Source organism: Lipotes vexillifer, unplaced genomic scaffold (assembly GCF_000442215.2).
Source record: "Lipotes vexillifer unplaced genomic scaffold, Lipotes_vexillifer_v1.1 scaffold299, whole genome shotgun sequence".
In the NCBI taxonomy this organism is placed as follows: domain Eukaryota; kingdom Metazoa; phylum Chordata; class Mammalia; order Artiodactyla; family Lipotidae; genus Lipotes; species Lipotes vexillifer.
The window spans coordinates 1883823-1906348 of record NW_006784347.1 but is presented as its reverse complement, the minus strand read 5'-3'; the positions used below and the strand labels follow the sequence as shown (position 1 = coordinate 1906348).

The 22526-nt window shown below is 42.0% G+C and overlaps 1 protein-coding gene across 1 annotated transcript in view; it reads right to left on the bottom strand.

Moving 5' to 3' along the window:
* MAP3K3 (mitogen-activated protein kinase kinase kinase 3) overlaps positions 1–14506 on the bottom strand; it is a 51851-nt gene extending 37345 nt beyond the window's left edge. The window contains exons 1-3 of the mRNA XM_007456765.1: positions 14390–14506; positions 12681–12773; positions 3610–3650 (exon numbers count right to left, since the gene is read on the bottom strand). Coding sequence (XP_007456827.1) covers positions 3610–3650; positions 12681–12773; positions 14390–14485 — 230 coding nt within the window. The 5' untranslated portion in view covers positions 14486–14506. The remainder of the gene's footprint in view (positions 1–3609; positions 3651–12680; positions 12774–14389) is intronic.
* Between the last annotated feature and the right edge of the window lie 8020 nt (positions 14507–22526).

The window sequence follows — 22526 nt, the reverse complement described above, 5'->3', positions numbered from 1 at the left end:
TATCTGCAGATCAAAAATATCTGAAAAAAATTCCAGAGAGTTCCAAAAAGCAAAACTTGAATTTGCCACATGCTGGCAACTATTTACATGGCATTTACATTGTATTAGGTATTATAAGTAATCTAGAGATGATTTAAAGTATACACGAAGATGTACATCGGTTATATGCAAAGACTGCACCATTTTACATAAGAGACTTGACCATCCAAGGAGTTTGGTATCTACAGGGGGTCCTGGAACCAATTCCCTCGGCTACCAAGGGATTACTGTAGAACCTTTCCATTACAGCAGAAATTTCTACTGAACAACATTGATAGGATATTACTATAAATCATAATCTATCCTTCACACAAAGCATAACATCTCAGGAAGATAATTTCTCTATAACTTTTCCTTTATCCATCACTACCTTTCATTTTTGGAAATTATACTGCTGAATGTATTAGTTTATATCCACCAGGAAATCCATCCATGTTGTAATCCTTATTTTTCCCTCAAATCAACTGTCCCAAGCAATAATTAGGTGCGATCTAGATATGGGTTATCTAGATACGAGTGTTTTCTGGATTCTTTTGAGAGAATACCTTTCTATTAATTCAAAAGGGGCCAGCCTTTTTTTTTTTTAAATCAATTTTAAAAATTTATTTATTTTTTTGGCTGCGTTGGGTCTTCGTTGCTGCGTGTGGGCTTTCTCTAGCTGTGGCAAGCAGGGGCTACTCTTCCTTGCGGTGCACAGGCTTCTCATTGCGGTGGCTTCTCTTGCTGTGGAGCATGGCTCCAGACCTACGGGCTTCAGTAGTTGCGGCATGTGGGCTCAGCAGTTGTGACTTGCAGGCTCAGCCGTTGTGGCTCCCAGGCTCTAGAGCGCAGGCTCAGTAGTTGTGGCACACAGGCTTAGTTGCTCTGCAGCATGTGGGATCTTCCTGGACCAGGGATCGAACCCATGTCCCGTGCCTTGGCAGGCAGATTCTTAACCACTGCACCACCAGGGAAGTCCCCGGGGCCAGCCTTTCTGAATAAAATACCAGGAGATCACTCAGACGTCTCTAGCACAGTTAGAAAAACATCAGGCTCAGAGACAAATTTTCCTGCATTTGGCCTGGTGATGAGCCATTCAAAACCCCCAAAAGCAGCCCAAAAGTCTGGTCAAGATCAGAAACCAGCACTCCCAGGTTTGGTAAGATCTAAGCTGCTGCTACCACCTTGAATAACAGACATTTTTAGGCCAGTACTTCAAAGAGGGGTCTAACACCCAGGACAACCATCCCCACCACTGTTCAGACATGAAGGGAAGGAGATCCTAATCTACAGTCCTCTTCTGCCCTCCTGAGGCTAAGAGGGAGGAAGGGTAGAAGTCTGAGGCCCACCCTTCTAAAGCAAAGGGAAAGTCAGCCCACCAGAATGGACTGCTGGCAATGACGAATGGGAAAAGTCACTACTTCTTTCCTCTTTTCTGTAAATCCTTATTCTATAAGGGCCTACAACATTTAGGTACATACTGTCCATATTCCCTGTAAAAAGTAAAGAAAGCCCACAATAACAGTTTCTACAAAATCCTAAGACGTGAAATACACGAAACCAGAGCTGTCTGGCACAGAGCAGCTTGAACTTGGCTTCCCCGCACCAACTTTATAATGTCTTCAATTCCACACACAGTACACAAACAGTGAAATGCCATGGCTCCTGAAAACAGCTCCATAAAAAGAGAATGCAGTTTTCAAAACCTTGATACCAACACTGCCGCTCAGGGCTTCAAAAGCCTGACCACCTTAAATATTTGTGGTTTCGATCTGGCAGCATCTCTGAAACTAAACACATACACTTTCTCAGTGTAAGTCCGCTCACTATAACTGCATACCACTTAGGGAACAGGAATTCAGGAAAGCGTACTGTGTAATTAGGCTCCAACACAACTGAGCTTTTGATTTCCTATCTTCATACTTCTGAAAACTCTCTGCTGCTCCAAGTTTGGCTATCCCTCCAAAACCCAGTCAGGTCAGAAGTGTGAAAAGGAGCAAAAATGAAGTGACAATTTAAGTTCCATGCTACTGGCAGGTCATAGGACAAACAGCTGGGGACAGAGCTCAGAAGACCTTCTTCCCTCTGGCCCTGGAACAGCCCTAGAATTTGCATGGCGGCAGCAGAACCCTGGCTCTGCAGACCACGCTTTGTACAAGGTTTCCATCCGGCAACCTCTGACAACCTTGCAGGCTTCCGAATGTATTTTTTTCAGGGAGAAGAGCAGCCAAAGATCTCCTCCGGAGCTAGTTTCAAATTGGGCTGAAAGATGCCAGCAGTACAGAACTACCAGTACAAGAGCATTTGAAGGCACTAAGGTCCTCTGGTGGGACTCCTAAAGTAGGTGGATCTTATCCTGATGGGTATGCTCTTTGCCCCTCCAAATGCTCAAAGCAAAGGAAAAAGGGCGGGGCAGTTATCAATGGGAGAGAAAGGCAAAGAGGGGGAAAACAGGTACTGAAAAGCTTGCTTGTGCGCATGCTTGTGCCACATACATGCACACACAGGGTCTCAAATATCCCCTGACCAGAGTTCTATATGCTTTCTTAAAGGTTTTCCTTAAAATAACTTGAGAAATTCAGTGGAGTCATTTTTCTCCACTGAGAACTTCTACCCTGACTTCTACAAAAAACTAAATACTGACAATGGAGAAAAGGATACGAGGGTTTTGTAACATTACTTTCACTTCCCTAACAAGGTAAAATACAGAATGCAGACTGAAAACTCCCTTTCTATGTCCTCAAATGAACTGAAATCTTTCACAACTGAGGGACTTGATGTAGCTTCCCATGACCTAGAGACATTTTAAACTTTTTTTTTCTTTTTCCGCTGAGTTGGGTCTTCATTGCTGCGCACGGGCTTCCTCTCGTTGTAGCGAGCAGGGCTTCTCTTCGTTGTGGCATGCGGGCTTCTCATTGCGGTGGCTTCTCTTGTTGCAGAGCACGGGCTCTAGGTGCGCAGGCTTCAGTAATTGCAGCTCACAGGCTCTAGAGCACAGGCTCAGCAGTTGTGGCGCACAGGCTTAGTTGCTCCGCAGCATGTGGGATCTTCCCAGACCAGGGCTCGAACCTGTGTCCTCTGCACTGGCAGGCGGATTCTTAACCACTGCGCCACCAGGGAGGTCCCAAGACATTTTAAAGAAAAACTTCCAATTCACCAACCTGACCCCTGATGTGGACAAAACCAGGGACACTCTACCAGGGATGGGAATGGCACCACGTAACAGGAGAATCCTCATCTCCCTCTGATGCCCATGGCTGGCACAGTGTCAGTGTGTCTGGAAGCCATGACTCAGTAGAGCTGGGGTCCTGACTTCCTCCCCTAGCACAATGGTGGATCTCACAGTAGCAAAATAAGAGCAGAAGAGTAAAACATTAGCAGTTGAAATGGCTTCCAATTTTAAGACCAGAAACAAGGTTCAATCAGTAGGCCAAACCAAGGGTGAAACTTTCCCCTTTATGCCCTATCAACCCCATTCCCCAGCCAGTGACCCCACAGGAATCACTCCAGGGCAACGGCTTCCACAAGCTGAACGCTTTCTAAGAAATGCAGCATACATGAACACAACCACTCATCAGAAGGCAGACTTACCGCCTCTCCCCGTTGTGCTCGAACTTGATTCTGACGTCACTCTGCCAAAGAAATGATAGACAGGTTAGTGGGTTCTCTGGCGTGTGTCACTCCTGCCCTTCCCAGGTAAGCCTCAGGCAGCCCTTTGGCAACCTTAGGCAGACATCCCTGATGGCTCCTGTTAGAGCTTCTCTACCCCGACAGGCATTCCTTTCAATGAGTTCTAACCTCAGTGGCAACAAAGCTCTTGGGACAAGATCCTTTGGTGGCTGCCCCAGCTCAGGTGCTCTGCTCTGACATATCATTTCTAAGTTCACACACACTCTATTTCCACAACTGGCTCTGGAGTTTCTCCCACTATATCACCACCTCCTGGCCAGCACACCATTCCTTCTGGGCTGATGTAACTAGACAGAAAAAGAAACCTTAATACTGATACTTCCCAGCTCTACGACCACAACCAAGTTACTTATCCTCTGTAAGTCTTAGTTTTTCCATCTGCAAAGTAGGGCTAAACATACCTAATTCACAGAGTTGCTATGAGAACTAAACGAGAAAATGTAAGTAAAATACCTAATACATAGTAGACATGCAATAAATGGTTGCTGCTGCTACTAATGATTTCCACAGTCCTTTCAAGGCTGCCCTCAGTGGGAGTAAAGTGGCACTCTGGACAAATACCTTATAATTGTCCCCAGCTCTAGCCTAAATGACCATCATGTGTACCCTATAAGCTCCAGGAGGACAGGGATCACGTCTCTCTCGTTTCTGTAGCTCCAGTGATAAGCAAAGGTAATAGTATATATCTGTGCTTACAATATTTATTAAACAGACTGACTGAAGAATAGAGTTGGGTGTAAGTGTCAGAAATTAAGACGAGGGAGGAGTGTTAGAATGTTAAGGAACAAATCAAGGAGGACGAGAGATACTGTAAAGGGCAAACAAACAACTTGAAGGAGTTAAAAATGACAGGAAAAGGGAGAAGTATTATAGAAGAAAAGAACAGGTACAGGGGGAAAAAGAAAACTAAGATAGTCAGGAAACCAACAACTAATAGAGGGGGAGGTAAGAAAGTTCATGGTCAATGAATGAAAATTACACTGAGATTGACAAATTAAAAAACTGTGGCTTGGAAGAAAGAAGAGGGTTTCAGAGTATCTGAAGATGAAGAACATAGAGCAGACAGAAAAGATGACAGAAAACGGAGAAAGCTGAAAGGTAGGGTGGGTGCACACAGGACTTCCTTTTCCCAAGAGACTGGGGGGCTAGAATTCCCTTCCAGTCAAATGAACTAGATTGGTGTTTCTAATTTACACTCTAAAAATTGAGGACCCCAAAAAGCTTTTGTTTATGTAGATTATATCTACTGATATTTGCCATGTTAGAAATTAAAATTGAGAAAATTTAAATTTTATTCATTTAAAAATAATTTTAAAACGTTATGTGTTAACATAAATACATTTTAATTAAAAAAACTTTAAAAAAGTGAAGTGAGAGAATGCCAGTCTCCTTAATGCATAGCTTAATAGGAGACAGCTGGATTCTCATATCAGTTTTTGCTTTCGAACTGCTGTGCTAATATGTATTGTGTAGCCTCTGGAAAACTCTACTGTACATTCTTAAGAGTATGAGGGTATAAAGGGCAAGGAACATCTTAGTACTATTATGAAAATAGATTTGACCTGATGGACCCTCGAAAGGTTCTTGAGAACTTCCTAGGGGTCCTAGAACACACCTTGAGAGTCAATGAATTAAAATATAAGAATACAGCCTCTAACTCACTATTTTAAAGACAGGGAAATGGAGGCTCAAAGAGCTTCATGACCCTGAAAAGCTCACATACTAAATAGTGGACAGCAAAGTTCCCCTGAGGAGCAGGCCTGCAATGTGACAACTTTTCAAAATACAGCCCTGATACAGTCCTTTCATCCTTTGATGTAACATATGGGCCACTTGATCCCATTACTAATATGACAATAGTGAACATTTACTGAGGATTTACTATATACTAAGCCTTGTTCTAAGCATGTTACATATATCAATTAAACTAACCCTCACAACAGGTACTATTATTGTGTCTACTTTACAGGAGAACCTAATTTACAATGAAGTTAAACAAGTTCTCTCAAGATTATAATGCTTTAAAAGAAGCCCAGATATGCTACAACTTAAGTGTCACACAGGCAAGGGAGGTTTATTTTACTCACAGATGCAGGGCTTCAATGGGAGCACTGAAAGAAGGAAACTATCAAAGGATCTTTTGAGACCTTTTCAGAACTCATGGAGAAGATGGAGTAATAACGGATCCAGCATCAGGAGACCAGGGTAGCGATCCTGCAGGAAGCTACGGGGCCTGGGGAACCAGTAGGGAAGGCTCTGGCTGAGGCTGTGCGTAGGTGGAGACAGAGGAGGTGGCATGGGAAGGCAGTGTGCCCCCTCTGGTGTGCATTCCAGGTGAGAGAGACCTGTGTGTGTATGTGTGCACATGCACGTATGAACATGAGCACACAAGCAGAAAGGTGAGGCACTGCTGCAGAGGAAGTTATCATGGGGCTTCAAGGTTTGCATGAGTGACAGCAGTGTTTTCACTGTCTTCTTTTTCTCCTTCCCCTGAACTACTAAGCAGTTCCCGTGGCAAGGTCTGCCGAAGCACAGTGCCTGCAACACGCTGCCGCATCTGACATGCTGTCTCCAGCTTCCCATGCTGTCTGGTTCCACAACTAGCTCTGGAGTATCCCAAGTGCTCACCGCAGTTTGCAGCCCTGTCTGTCCCTGCAGCTGGGTTACCACTCCTTTCACCTCCTCCTGCTCACAGCCCAGCACACCTTGGTGTAGCACTCATTATTATTATATTTTATTAATCGATTCTATTTTTAGAACAGCTTTAGAGTTACAGAAAAACTGAGCAGATAGAGCAGAGTGTCCATATACCCTTCTCCCCACTCCACCCCCAGTTTCCCCTATCAGTAACATAAGTATGGTACATTTCTTTTTGTTACAACTAATTAAACAATATTGATGTGCTAAATAAAGCCTATAGTTTATTCAGATTTCCCTTTTTTCCTGTTGATTATAAAAAAAATTTATTCCTCTGTTGATTTTTATCTAATTTTTTATAGTAATAAAAAACACATAACATAAAAACACATAACAATAGCTCTCATTCTAAACTGGGACATTATATTTAGATGCACCTATGAAGGAATCCCCTCTGTCCCTTTGTGGGACTGAAGGAACTAAATTTATTTCATGATGGGCCACAATCCAAACACTATTCTACTTGAATTTAGTGAGAAAGGGAATTAAACTTTTGCCTCAAACCACAAATCACTCCCACTCAAGACTAACCTAGCCTGTGATTAGTAAGCAGTGTAAACAAAGATGCCTAGCCTTCTGAATCCCTTGTCTGATGTGGCTACAGCCTTTCCAGAGCAGGATGCAGGCCCATGACTGGCTTCCATGTACCACATGGTGTGCCCAAATCTGCCAAGTTCCTAAATCTGAGTGACTCCTGTCAGGCTGATTAGAATAAGCCATGGATAAGAAAGTTCAGATAAAGCTAACTAGATTCAACTCCTTCCTGCCCACCATCCTCCTTGCCCCTCTGAGGCATTTCGCACTGGTAGCAGCGTCCTCTGTCATGAGGTTCTCTCCTCTTGCCTCTGTGACTCTATCCCAAGCCAGGGAACCTGCCACCACTCTAACCACTTCTGCTTTTTTGCTGGTTCCTCTTCCCCATGCCTTCTCACACCCCTCCCTCAACATGTAACTGTGCCTCAATGTTTGGACTTTTGGCCTCTGGATTTCTCTCCCTCTTCTCACGTCTTCTCCTCGGCAGGAATGAAAAAATCAGGCAACCTATAAATAGAAGATTCCCAAATCTCTATGTCCAGCCCCAATTTCTCAAGCGAAACCTCATCTGTCTGCCACAGATATAAGGCAGATAAGTCATTGTTAGGAATGCAGCACTAGAGTCAAACTGTCTGGCTTCAAATCCTGGCTCTGTAACCTCCTTGTTGTAACCTTGAACTAATCTCTCTGTGACTCAGTTTCCTCATCTGAAAAGTGAAAATAGTGACAGTATCTATCTCATGGAGTTATCAAAATAATTAAATGAAATAACCGGATAAAGATATGAGAAAAGTTCCTGACACATCATAAGTGCTCAAAAAATGGTAATACAGGTCCTTTATCCTTTAGCCAAAACCCTTGGGGCCGAAAGTGTCTCAGAAAGCACTTTTGGATTTAGAGAGGTAGTGGTATGTGTTCTGTATGTTAAGTGATGCCCCTCCAGGGGGAAGGTGTCTGGGCAGCACTCCATGGCAGAGCAGAACGCTCACAGGCATTCCGTGCACCCCTCTGCGCTGCTTAGCCTCTCCTGAAGTTAGTTTGGGATTTTGTAACTACTTCTGACCAGCAGCTGGGAACAAAGTTGAGTTCTACACTCTCTTCCCTGGCAGCCACATGTGCCAGGTCAATGGAGTCACCTTCAATCAGGGTCCTTAAGTGACTGTGGGGAACACTGTCCCCCCTTCCCTGTGCTGGCCATATCTGTACAGTCACTAAGATTTAGGGTTTACCTGTTAAGAGCAAAAGCTAGTTTTTGTATTGAAAAGTATGAATATTCACAGTTAGTCAAGTAAATAAAGACTGTAAATAGCCCTGTGTCCATTCAGGCCAAGTTTTGTTGCCAAATGAATTTGCTCTAAATTTAAAAATAGAGAAATAAATTTTTAAAAACACCTTTTAGTTTGCAGTACTCTTTGGATTTTAGAGTTGCAGATAAGGGATTGTGTACCTGCAAAAGCAATATACACACATACCTCTCAGAGTATTTCACTGCAGTCGCAAACTCAACCCAGCCATGTGTGTCTGCATCAACTACCCTCCCGAACTAGTCCCCCTTCTCAGTGTTGCCATCTCTAATACTGGCTACAGGCTCAAACCTCTGAGTTCTGCTTGATTCTTTCCTTCTTTTCCTTTTCTCACAGCCAGACAGCAAGTTCCAATTCTCCCCTCCGGGGACTCCAGTATGAGACTCTGCTTCCCATTCTCTCAGTTGTCGCTCTCGGAGCCCCTTTCCCCTCCTGAATTCCTGAAGCAGCCTCTGTACTTCTCAGCTCCCCCCTTCCAGCACATTCTACATTCCTCCACAGTTTCACTCATCTTAACCACCGCTTTCATCACATCCCTTCTTTGTTCAAAAAGTAATCAGTGATACCCATGACCTATGGAATAAAGTCTAAGTTCTTTACTGTCATTCAAAGCCCTCTGGAATTGAAGCTCACTGAGTTTACCTAATCATCTCACTGTTTGTTCTCAAAGGGAACCCTCTCTCCAGCCAGATCAATGCCCACCCTATTTCCTGAAATATGCCATATACATCCCTTCCCCTAGGTCTTTAATAATTCAGCTTCCCAACCTGGAGTGCCATACTTCCTCCTTTCCACCTAAATAAACTCTTATACATCCTTCACTGCCTGGTTCCAGTGCCACCTCCTCCAGAAATGACTCCATAACTCCTTCGGCCCAAGTTCATCTTTTACTTTCCTGGCCTCCTGTGGCTCTCAGTATCTGTACCATATATTTAGGCATAGTCACATAGTACCTTAGTTTCTTTCTTTTTTTTTTTTTTTACATATTTCTCATTTCTCATAAGACTGCATGATTCCTAGGATACAGGGAATATAACTTATATTTCTTTGTCTAAGAAGGTTGAGTATAGGCCCATGTTGAACTGAATGGAGAGGTGCCACAGCTGCTGAGAAAGAAGTGCCAGTACAAAAATTCAGATCTAGGCAGGTTCAAGTCCCCTGCCCACCAGAGCTAATTTGGTGAAAGGAAGAGTGAGAGCCATGCCCAGGAGAAGGACAGTGCAGGCCTCCAGGCTGAGCTACAGATTTGGGAACTAAGGGGGCAACAGGAGTAACCAACGACACCAAACTTAAGCAGACATGACCTTCTCAAAGTTTGAACTCAACAACTGGATATGTAACCCAAGAAGACTCCCAAGAATTCAAAAAAACCTTTATTAAACAAAGGCTTGTGAACCTCTGACCTGGCAGAGGCCCCGGCCAGCCCGTGTCTCCGGTGCCCTCTCTCTGACACTGCAGTGCTCCCCCTCCCTGTAGTTGCCATATACCTTTGGCTCCCACATCTCTGGCACTGGAGTCCCTACTTTGCCAAAGAAAGTAAATAAATGAGAAGAAAAGAGCAACAAAAATAATTTTATTTGTGTGACTCAGGAAAGTCCTAAGAGATCAGTGGAAGAGGTGATTATAAAGTAACCTTCTTCCCTGCCCTAATTCTTTCTATATCTCCAGTCCCAGCATTGTGCCTGGCATGCAGCAGGGGCTCAGTGAGTATCTGAATAAATCAATGATGAAATAGTGTATTAGTTATTTACTGCTAGTTAATAAACTATTACACACAAAAAAGGAAGCTTCTTACAAAATAGAATATGAGGCTTGTATATTGTATTATGTTTTATTTTCAAACTAGCCAGCCTATCTTATCAACAACCCATGAAAGAGAAAGGAAGTCCTGAAGAGTCAGGTCTATCACAGTAAAAGCAAAAGACAGTCTGCTCAATCACTGACCCTGCGGAGGAACAGCTCCTAGAATTCTCCTCCTCTGTAACTGATAGCCAAGAGCCTGCCCTTCTAGCGCCTGCTATGAAGAAAGCAACTTTTCCATTCTTAAGCACCCACTAGTGAACATCTGGAGGGTCAGACCCAGACCCTGGGCTCTGTTCAAGCCTCTACCTACCACCATGATAAGATTCAAGGGAAACAGGAATCCATGGTAAAAAGGATTCTATTTTTTCTTCTACTGGGACTTTCATATATCAGGTTAGCTTCATAAGTCTGCAAAGGACCATCTGATATATAGTAACGTCAATCCAACAAAGGTAGAAAACCTTAAACCTTTCAGTTCCATGACAATCTGCATACTTCTGGTTAGACGCTTTCACTAGCGCTCATACCCACAATGCCCAAACATTAACAGAAGTGATGTAGTCACTACCACTTTACACCCGTACCTTGTTTTACAATGTATAAAATCTTTTGTATTCTGTCTATGACCTTACAACAACTTTCAGAGGTAGACACTATGCCTGTATTTTCAGATGGAAAAACTGAGGTTTAAAAAGGTTATCAGACTTACACGTGGTAAAATTACTGTGACCGGGAGTCAGAAGATCTGGGTTTGCTTCCTGGCTCTACTTAATATCTTTGCATAAGCACTTTGTAAACTTTAAAGTATTATAAACATGCTTATAGTTTAGCTTATAGTTGTTGTTATTGCTGTTAACTGTTGTTGTTGGAAGCACTCTCCAAACTGTAAAATCCCATGTTAATGGATTATTAACAACTCAATGACTTCTGGGCCAGTGTTCCTTTCACTACACTAAGCTGTCACCCTCACCGAGAAATAGCACCTGTTGATAAAGCACTGTTAGTTGATGACTGCTAAAGGGTCTGCCCTTCATGGCCTATAAAACCATCCACATGTCCAAGAACATACAGCCAGCTCTAACTGGCTGTAGGCTTCCAGGGACCTAATGTCCAGGTGGGAGAATACAGAGAGCACAGATCCTAACTCTTAGCACAATAGTTGAATAACCAAGCACCTCATACCCCTGTACTTCCGTAGCTGCTCAGAATGCTTAGTTTTTCTCAAATGTATTCTCTTTTTCAATTAATTGCCTAGCTTGTTTACTCAGGGAAGAGGATATCTGAAGTCTTGCCAAGCAGAGGTATTAAATTATGATTTCCCGTTCTTCCAGGCCTCAGCCCCCAAACGATTCTGTCAGTGAACCCCCAGCTCCTGTGGCATTCCTTGCTGTGCCAAGTTTGAGCCCCATGAGGCTATGCCAATCTCAGCACTGCCATTCTCACTCTGAGGCGCTGCTTGCCTCTGCCAACATCATTCCATCCCTGAACAAACCACCTTTCCTGGTGGCCAAAACACTCGGGTACTTTCAACTGGGACTCTGCAATTTGAATCTTCAGCCCAATTTGACATTTCTTAGACCAATTTGGCATCTCTTAGCCATTTAAATTAGGTTTTGATCTTTCAGTCCTCTCTCCTCCTAAGCATGGACCTTCTGACAGAAGAATTGCTACTGGAGAAAACTGTTTAATCCTATCCTAGGCCCAAGCAAACAAAAACAAGAATTTTTAAAAAGGGAATTCACTGTGTAAACTGTAAAGTCCTATGTTAACAGATTATTAACATCTCAAGACTCAGGCTGGGCTCTTTTCATTACATTGAGCTGTAAACACTTCTCCCCCTAAATGTTCCCACCATCCCCATCTCACCCCATCCTTCCTTGGAAATGCAATCACTGAGCCTCTCTCTCTCCTGCTTTCACGATTTTGCTGAAGACTATTTCTCCTGGTCAGAAGCTGAACATCTGCTATACTTCCCAGGAGAGACCATTCTACAACCTTGACTTTATTAAGGGGGAAGCTATTTTGAGGTTTTCATTGCCCTTTTACCCAATATTAGCATAAAACTTTGAGCTTCAATTTCTAAACAGCCATGCTAGTCCCAAGCTTCATATTCCCCCCAGATCCCCATGCCCCCGGAATAGACTCTTAGCTGGGATTCCCACTGATGGGCTTATCACAATGCATAGAAACTCATGACCTGTGTGGTGGAACGAATGTACCAAGGAGATGTGCACATCTCTAAGCATGTACTTAATCTCTTGCCCAACAAATCAATAGTCCCTTTTATAATATATAAAGTTGTGCTATCCAAGACAATAGCCATTAGCCATATGTAGCTATTTAAATTTAAATTAATTAAAATTAAATAAAATTTTAAATTCAGTTCCTCCACTACACTGGTCAGTACAAATATAGAACATTTATATCATCACAGAAGTTTACTGGACAGCGTTGATAGAGGTTGCTTATGAATAATACTGTTGTGAGAAATGGTGACAGCACACAGGTAATGAGTAACCAGTGCTCCCTGCAAATCCACTAAAACAATTTGTCCAGGAAATGAATTCCACACTCTTCCAGCACTAGTAGATTTAAAAGCACATTTTAGCTTTAACGGGTAATTTTGTTCCTTACCAAAAATTTCTTTTTCTCACTGGCCCCTGCACATGAGCTTGTAGTTACTGTGGGGCTGTTCAGAAGGGCTGAGCTGCTGCTGTTGTGTTTTTTCTTTAAAAGCAAAAAAACTGAGGTTAATAATTTGTATCCTTCATGCAACAGAAAAAGTTTGACGATATTCAAGTAAACCGTGGGTCCAAAGAGCTAGTACCGCTTGTTAAGATTATTTCCTCTATACTAGTCAATCCTTTTCACAGGCTTCTACCTTCATAACCACTGCCTTCACCCCAATAACACAGCAGCAGGCATGGTAAAAGATCAGGATTTTTCCTATAATAGCTTTTAGGCCTAAACAGGATTCCTAAAAGGTAATCTCCCTTCAAGGAATGATCAGAGACTACTCCACCCCTCCTCTTCTCTGCAGTGTCCATTTAGGTCTTCCAACTCAAGAAAGCTTCCCCTTTTCACCTACTAACTGACATCCACGCTAATAGTCCCATTTGGAGAAAGATCAGCTGACTGGAGCAGCGTTAACAAGCACACTCTACATAGGAAGACAGGAAGGAAAGTGAGGTCATTAGGCTCAAGCCTGGGGGAGGGGATTCACTTCTGGTAAAATGCTCCTTCCAAAAGCAGCTTTGAATAGAAGTGAGTTACAGCAAGTGAGAACCCACACAATTAGAATAATGTATGAAGACAGTACAAGAATGGGCCCTATTCTGTTGTTCCCCTAGTTCTGTAAGGTACACACAAAAAATAAAAGCAGCTTTCTAAACTATTCCTTATGTTATAACTGAAACAAAAGGACTTCGGGTCCCTAGTTTTCCTAAAGGCAGTAAATACTCTGGGAGGCTATATCTAGCCAACCTCAGACTGAAAAAGTTCTAGCCCCTTATACTTTCTCCAGGAACCAAGAGCACTTCTGAAGAATTGGCAGACAAGGTGCAAATGAGGAGAGAGAAGATTAGCTGATAACGAAGAGAACCACAAGGAAGGATATCATCAAACACACCAAACTCAGCCATCTGATACCCACCAGGAAGGAAAGCTCCCCGTCACTCACTCCTCTCTGTGGGCCAAAGGGCCTAGGCAACAGGGAGGTCAGTGACACTGGAGGCAAGAAGAAGGTTCTCAACAGCGCACAACTTTAAATGTTAACAAAATAGAAGCTGTTTTCCTAAAGAAGCACACAACTCTCAATAAAAGAGGCACTCTCAACTACCTGAGTTAATGGGGGGAAACAACTGTAAAGAACAATAACAAAATCACTCATTGTTACTTTCAGAATATATATGATGTTTTATTAAATAAATTTCCCTTCCTAATTACATTTTAAATAAACCAATACTAAAATTAATTAATTTTTTCTGAGTATATACTGTAAGATAGCTAAAAAGTTTCTGAGTTAGGGATCGTGAATCTGGATAAAATATTTGCCAAATGATCAGTAAAGGAAAAAGTATATGAATACTGTCCCCATAATTAGTGAAGAAATTATTCTTACTCTCCACAGATGAAACAGTATTTACAAGGTGAGATGCACAAGGCATTGGGACTCCAGATCACAACGCACACCTGGTTAGTACATATCACTTACCATTTAACAGACTTAAGGGAAGGGACCAATAGCACTCAAGCCTGTATCAGAGTATCATTGGCTTCTCACATATTTCCCACCTGAAAACCCCTCCCCAACAAATTCAGTTAACAGCCATGGCCGCACACACCTGCCTATTTGGGTGACCCGTTTCTTTGTTCTTCATGGTCTCATATCCAGGCACCCGGGGACGTCGGCTCATCTGGAGGGCCACCAGATCCTTCATGATTGAGTTCAATGCCTCCTGTTCGTCTGCAAAGAAAGAGAGCACATGGGCTAAGGTACTTTAATACAGACCACAGAAGTACTTTCACAAATTATATAACTAATACTCAGGGAATTCTGCCCAGGTGAAATGAGAGACCCTGTAACTATAATCACATGAATTTGCTATCTGTGAAAAGTAGATAACTGAGGTCAGACTATGGCAATTTGAATTTTAATGGATTCTTAACAGCTCTCCAATCAGATTTCTGGCAGCAATATCTACTAATTCACTGGGGGCAAGGGAGGTACAGACCAATTCTTCCAGTGCCAGAGAAACTCAACCAGGAAAAATAGATGAAAAGTTGGAGTGAAGAACACAGCACAGTGTAGTAGGGTACTGAGTGAAAAGATGAATTCATGGAGAGCTGATTATGGGAGTCAGTCAGACTTACTCCTAAACTCTCGTACACAGGAGAGCATATTTATTTATTTATTTATTTATTTATTGCGGTACGCGGGCCTCTCACTGTTGTGGCCTCTCCCGTCGCGGAGCAGAGGCTCCGGACGCGCAGGCTCAGCGGCCATGGCTCACTGGCCCAGCCGCTCCGCGGCATGTGGGATCTTCCCGGACCGGGGCACGAACCCGTGTCCCTTGCATCGGCAGGGGGACTCTCAACCACTGCGCCACCAGGGAAGCCCAGGAGAGCATATTTAAAAGGTACCAAACAAGGACCTCAGGTTGCTGCTTTGAACAAAAGTTGTTTTACAAGCCTAGCCTCTGAATGCCCCCTCCCAACTCTTTACAATTTTATAGGCCTTCTGCTTCCCACAGGGAAGTAAAAAGGCAGTTCTATTGTTTTTCTTCCCTAACTGACCAAGCAATGCATTGTCTCTGCCTTACTGGCATTAATTTTAATCCCCCTTTCTTGACATGGCATAGAGCACTAGAGTTCTCATGCAATGAAGACAACTGGCCAAAACCCAGAACCTAAACCAGCCCAATTCCATGTTTTGCAAAATCCTCCTAGGTCCTTCAAGAGATCCTTGTCTACTCAAACAGCACTGGAGAGTTGAAAATAAATCTGCTGATCTGCAAAGAAACATGAGGAATGAGCTGTTACACTTGCTTTAGTGACAAATGAGTCACTTAGGGACTTGGGGCACACCTTAAAAGAAGTACAAGACTCCACCCACAGAGTGTGCCTATCTTCTGCGCTTTATCACTGTCCCTTGAAAATACTCTAATACCCTGTGGAAAGGAAAGAGCAGCATGGAGTATAGGAAGTAAAGCGGCGTTATTTGCCTCTCCCCTCTTCCTAAACCAAATCTGCTCGGGTGCCCTACATGCCCTCTGAGGAGATGTAGCAAAGGAAGGAGAAGGGTGCCCCTGAAGAGATTTTTGTCTGCTCAGAAAAGTAAAATTAGATTTAAGACTTGCAGGAAAAACACCAGTAGCTTCCCAACTAATTCCACTTCAAAATATATACAGAAGTATGAGAGTGATATAGTTGTAGTATGAAAAGAATGAGGTAAATGAGATAATGAATGAGGAAGTGGGTATCTACAGAAAGACATCTGTCAAAATTACAACACACACATCCCATCAATTATTTTATACTTTCTCACAATTTACCTATAGGCTCCTTAAAGGGAACTTGTTTGGTTTTTGTTTTGTTTTTTAACCTCCCAACCAAGATTTTAAAACTAGAGCATAACATCTAAGCTAGGATGACTAGCTTATATATATGTATAACATATATATATAGGCTTATATATTAAGTTGGCTTATATATCATTAAACATTATATATGTACAAATTTATTGGGCCAACTGTAACAGTAAATTGGGGTCATTATGATTATGACTAGGTGGGTGTTTTCTGAGGAGCATCCAGTGATAGTCCTAACAGCAGAATGCATGTAGTTTTCAGTATCAAGGTAACCAGCCTTAGAATTGAGAACTTCAGTTGTCTCAACTCAGATATTGAAACAAGATGGATGTGAATATACACACACAGACACACGCATATGCTTTCCAAGTCAAATCCATGACAAGTATGACCAAAGAAATTGTTTCTAATTCTGTATAAGATGATGCTATTATAAGAGCTGGTTTATCAGGTTGACAAATTCTGTTTCCAGGAAGCTAACCAATTCCTGGCATTACTTAATGGATAAGAACTTGTTTGGTAGTTCCAGTGGTGAGAACACACTAGAGGAATGGTTTGGTTCTATCTCTTGAAATCTGGGACAACTGACCCAAGTGAAACAAAGTAATAGAATCTGATGTTGTGTCAAAGTTGCATATATTTCTAGAGGCAAACGGGTTCTTTTTTTAAAAAATAAATTATTTATTTTTGGCTGTGTTGGGCCTTCGTTGCTGTGCGCGAGCTTTCTCTAGTTGCGGCAAGCGGGGGCTACTCTTCGTTGTGGTGTGCAGGCTTCTCACTGCAGTGGCTTCTCTTGTTGCGCAGCATGGGCTCTAGGTGCACAGGCTCAGGAGTTGTGGCACACGGGCTTAGCGTGTGGGATCTTCCCAGAACAGGGCTCGAACCCGTGTCCCCTGCATTGGCAGGGGGATTCCTAACCACTGCACCACCAGGGAAGCCCTGGTTCTTAAACTGATACTTCAAACTGAGGACATGGATAAAGACAGGAAGCAAATCGAGTGGTTCTTTCAGGCATTTCTTCCTGGATTGGAATTTTAACTCAATTATCTGTGCTATTGTACTCTTTCCTTAAAAAATAAAAACAAACAAACAAACCTTTTAAAAACACATAGCAGCTTTCTTAGAGTGCAGCAGTCAGTTATATGGACTTTGGAGTCAGAAAGACCTGGCTTTAAGAGGCCTTAAACAAATTACTTATTCTCCCTAAACCTCAATTTCCTCATCTGTAAAATGGAGATAATAAAAGTATCATTACACAGAGCTGCTGTGAAACTTAAGGGAAAAAACGAACAAACAAAAAACCTTACAAAGTATTCCTCATGGTACCTAACACTTAGTAATGCTGAAAAAAATGCTGGCTATTATTTTTAGTAATGGAGAAAAGGTTAATGTTGAAAAAAATGCTGGCTATTATTATTAGCAATGGAGAAAAGGTTAATGGGAAAAGGTTAATGTTGAAAAAAATGCTGGCTATTATTATTAGCAATGGAGAAAAGGTTAATGGAGGCCACAATCTATCCTAATATTTAATTGTATTTCTGAATTTTTATTATTAATCATTAACAATAACCATTTACTGAATACCTATCATGTATTATACATTAGACAGTTTTGAAAGATACTTTAAGGTATTCAAACTCTAGGGGTAAAAAGACAAAACACACAAATAGAAGGTTACACAAATAAAGACTGAATTAGACAAGAAACAAACCAGAATACATAAACACATGTGTAAAAAAAATTTTTTACAGTGTGAGTAGCAAGAGATTATATAGATGATTTTACAGAATAAAGAGTTTTCCAGAAAAGCAAGCTGTACCAGCTACGCAAGAGAACTTTACAAATAAACTGAGGAGAAGGACATGAAAGCAAGTGAGCGGTGGAGGAAAAGAAGAGGTCAGGGACTGATCCTCAGAGAATAGTAACGCTATCCAGTAGAGTAGGAAGAAGATGTGCTGGCACAGAAGCCTTTAAGAAGACTGGGAAAAAACAAGAATGACACCACAGAAGGTCAGACCAAAGAATAGCAGGGGCAGGCAGAGGCCAGGCAGGTCCAATAGGATAGTAGAGGCAGAAACAATTTTACAGGGAATAGAGAAGCTGGAGATTAAAAGAAAATTGGAAGTAGTGGAAATCAACAATTCATTTATGAACTTTACACGTGAACAAGTTGAGGCAGAGGTAATAGTATGCTATAAGCTTGAAAAGATTTCCGAAGGATGGGGGTGGTCTGACACACTTAAAAGCTACCAGAAAGAAGCACAGAGGAAGAAGTTAACTCTAGAGATTAGGAGGTTAAGGATCTAGGTGTGAGGAATATTCACAGAAAAAGAAAAGAAGCGATCTATAAAACTAGGTTTACAGTTCAGGCTTAAAAAGTGGAAGCGGGCTTCCCTGGTGGCGCAGTGGTTGAGAGTCCGCCTGCCGATGCAGGAGACACGGGTTCGTGCCCCGGTCCGGGAGGATCCCACATGCCGCGGAGCGGCTGGGCCCGTGAGCCATGGTCGCTGAGCTTGCGCGTCCGGAGCCTGGGCCCGTGAGCCATGGCCGCTGAGCTTGCGCGTCCGGAGCCTGTGCTCCGCAACAGGAGAGGCCACAACAGTGAGAGGCAAAAAAAAAAAAAGTGGAAGCTCTTCAGCAGTCTCAAGCAGACAGCTATCCATAATTATCCAGCGGCGTGTACTTTTCCTTCTCCCCATACCCTGACCTAAGGCATGGGGGCTGCCAGGCAACACACTTCTCTCTCGTTAGTCCCAGCAGGAAGTCACTCTTCCAGACTGAGCTATTACTTCTATCTAAAAGCAGGGTCCTAAGGCACTCCCATTTACAAATTCCCTTGGCTTAAAACCCAGAAAAGTTTCCAGAAGCAACATGTCCTTCGATAAACATTGTTGTCCTGCATGATGCCAGACACTCACCCTTTTCCATATATACAACCCCCAAATTTAATCTTTGTTTTCATTTAACAAACTACGTCTTCACCTTGCTCTACCCAACTCTGCCAGATCATCTGATCACACTGCTCACTCAGGAGATCCTGTGCTTCAGGGTGTCTGTGAGTCAGATTTTACTATCTTACTGTTCATGACATGTTACATACTCGCACTGCCTCCACCCTCTCCATACCTGGGCAAACATCATTTCATAGTAAGTATAAGCAAAAAGGTCTGATCCTCAACCCACAAGAAACATTTTTCCTTTTTCCTTCAAGGCACTGGTTGAATCTTCGCTAAATCTCAAAGTCAAATTCTGGTGTTTATTTTTCTGTTTCTGGGATATAACTGCCCTTCAATATTAACTGATGACTTAAAATTTAAAAATACATATTACAAAGTAAGCTATTGCTTCCTCATAAAAATCAATATATCACCATCATATTTTATTTTAATGGTTCATGAAATTAACCTTAGAGGTCTGAGGACTATAGGATAATGTATGTCAATCCCAAAACTACAGAACTGATCTCTCCCTCCTAGGTACCTTTACAATTTTGATGAAGTACCTATAACACCTCATTGCACTGGTTTGTTTACATGTTTTTGGTTCACCTCACCTAACTGTAACTTCTTAAACACAGGATAAACGTATGTACAGGGCCTAACACTATATCTGACACCTAAGAGATGCTCAATAAATGGGCAAAGAAAAAATGGATAGCTTACATAGTCAGAACCAAGAACACTGCTTCTTCCTCTATGTATTCCCCTAAGTAATGCTAAGTTGGACTGATACTTTTTACAAATGCCTAAAATTCAGTTTTAAAAACCAATCAACATTTTGTAAAGTATCAGAAATCTAGTCGTGACAATAGCCATGTTGATTCATTAAACTGTGATCCCAATTTCAGTCAAAACAGTTGCTAACTATTTAGAGTATACACAGGTGGTCAGATTCTAGCTTGGTCTAATTGGGAGCTCCCAACAGACTTGAAACCCTAGAGACACAAGGCATCTGTAAATCACAACGATTCTGACTTCAAACCAAGTTATCAAACCAGAACCACAACATCCTAAATCCTATACTCAGTTCATGATCGTTTCCAGTAACATTTCCAAGTTGTTGCATATTTTTCAGTAATACTTTCCACTAAATTTTAGATTGCATTTATAGAGTCCAAATAAACACTAGTAAATTAATCGTAGGTGTTATTAACAGCATTTGCCACTATAATTACTAAAACTAGGAGAGAATTTTGGTGTGACCAAGAAAAAATGACCAGTCAAGCCCAAATTTTTTCTTATAACCACATAGTACAAAGCCAAAAAAAAAAAAAAAAGACTATTTCCTATTATTTACAAGGATAAGTGTAATTTCCACTAGAAATTTACTGGGGCTAACAGCCAATACAAAATCTGACCTCTTTTCATTACCAACCCAAGTTGTCAAACAAGCTTGAGTCTGGGGCTTAGAACAGCTCAGGAAAATATGACTATTAACCAAGGAACCTGCAGGGCAGGAACTCAAATTAGTTTTCGTCCTTTCCTCACTGGGCTGGAGTTTAACAAGTATAATAAAAGTATTAATAAGTCTATGCTTCTCTCTTATTACCCCTTGAATTTATTTAGGACTGCATGCAGCAACTAAAGCATACTAACCTGGGAATTTGATTTTTCATCATTTATATCACCAAAATGGAAACTAGTATTTAAGAGAGACTCTGTGTGTGTGTCTGTACATATATGCTTGCTGAGCCCTATACAAAGCAAACTAAAGGCCAGGTTCTAAGAGAATTCAGTATCAGCTCTAATTGCAGGTCAAGGTCATCTACTAAAAGGAAACCGAGAATGGTATGAGGGGAGAGTGCTGAAGAAAGCCAGGCAGTGGTTCTTAAATCAGCTTGCCTAATATACTGCAACCACCAGGCAAGTTAATTCTCCCCTCACTGTCTCACTTTCTTCATGTAAAAACTGACATGGGGACAAATGAGAAGACACTGAGTTTTTGGTCCTTTTTCCTTTGGGGCTCTGGACCCTACCTATATAGTTCCTTTCCTCCTCATTATTGTCTCTCCATACACTCACACACTTAAACTTTTTGAAATTTTTTTTTTTTTTTTTTGCGGTACACGGGCCTCTCACTGTTGTGGCCTCTCCCGTTGCGGAGCACAGGCTCCGGATGCACAGGCTCAGCGGCCATGGCTCACGGGCCCAGCTGCCCCGCGGCATGTGGGATCCTCCCGGACTGGGGCACGAACTCGCATCCCCTGCATCGGCAGGCGGGCTCTCAACCACTGCACCACCAGGGAAGCCCCTGAAAATATCTTGAAATGTGAAAACAGGCTGACATCTATTTTATTGCTAGGCATGCAATGTAGTCAACGCATCTGGACACTCTAACTGACTTAGCAGTTGAGAAAGTGGGGAGTAGGTCTGCACACCCTCAAGTATTTCACACTCCCCTTTGGGACTTAAGACTGTCCCCGCAGGACAAAAAGGAAAGACTTAGAAAGATTATGGCAACTGTAGGCTCACAAATCAATTCAAAGATTTAGTTCAATCATCAAATTCCAGAACACAAAATAAATGTATGAAACCTGGGGAGGACAAGAAGAATTATGTGCCCCATTTATAGTAAATGTTCAATGAGTATTTGGTGAATTATGTATTTAAATACCAGGCCTCACTGGGTTCCTTTTCTGCTTACTGTCACAGACTTTTCCCAGAAAAGCAAGCACTTCTGAAGTAAAGCATGGGAAGGAAACAGTAAGCCCAACAAATGAACAAACCCATCTCTTACTGTATGAGGGGCAGTATGGAACAGAACAAGGTAATTCATTCAAAGCCAGAGTGTAAAGATGGGCCACAAAAGAATATCTGCCCCATGTGACACAGCAAACATTTAACCCCCTACAGAAACGACTTGACCTTGCTATAGGGCAAATCAAATATTAATGTTCCCTCTTCACAGATGCAATCAATGGCCGTGCAAATGATCTTTTTACTGACTTTTACCCCTTGATTATTTATGACAATACCAAATACTTTACAAAACTTGCCATTGCAAACAACAGTATCAAAATAACTGATCCAACAAGAGAAGCAAAGTACATCTAAAATGTTATTTGCTACTTAATCTAGTCCAATAGTCATTTGGTAAATTACCAAAAAGGACATAAAATATAATTCAGTTCAAATGCTGCGTGTGGAAGACATTAAAAGCTTTTCTTAGATTACATCTTCACAACAGAAGTTGCAAATATCGATTAAAAAGGAAATGATTTCATAGAGATTCTTTTGTGTAGTGAATGTTTCTCTCTTTCAAAAGTTACATAATTTCAGGGATACAGCTAGATTAAAATAATGGATGTAAAACACTACAAGATTTTTCGAAAGGTAGGATGTGTATTATAACTGGCAGCTCCGCGACCAATTCCTAACCTCCAGCAATCTGC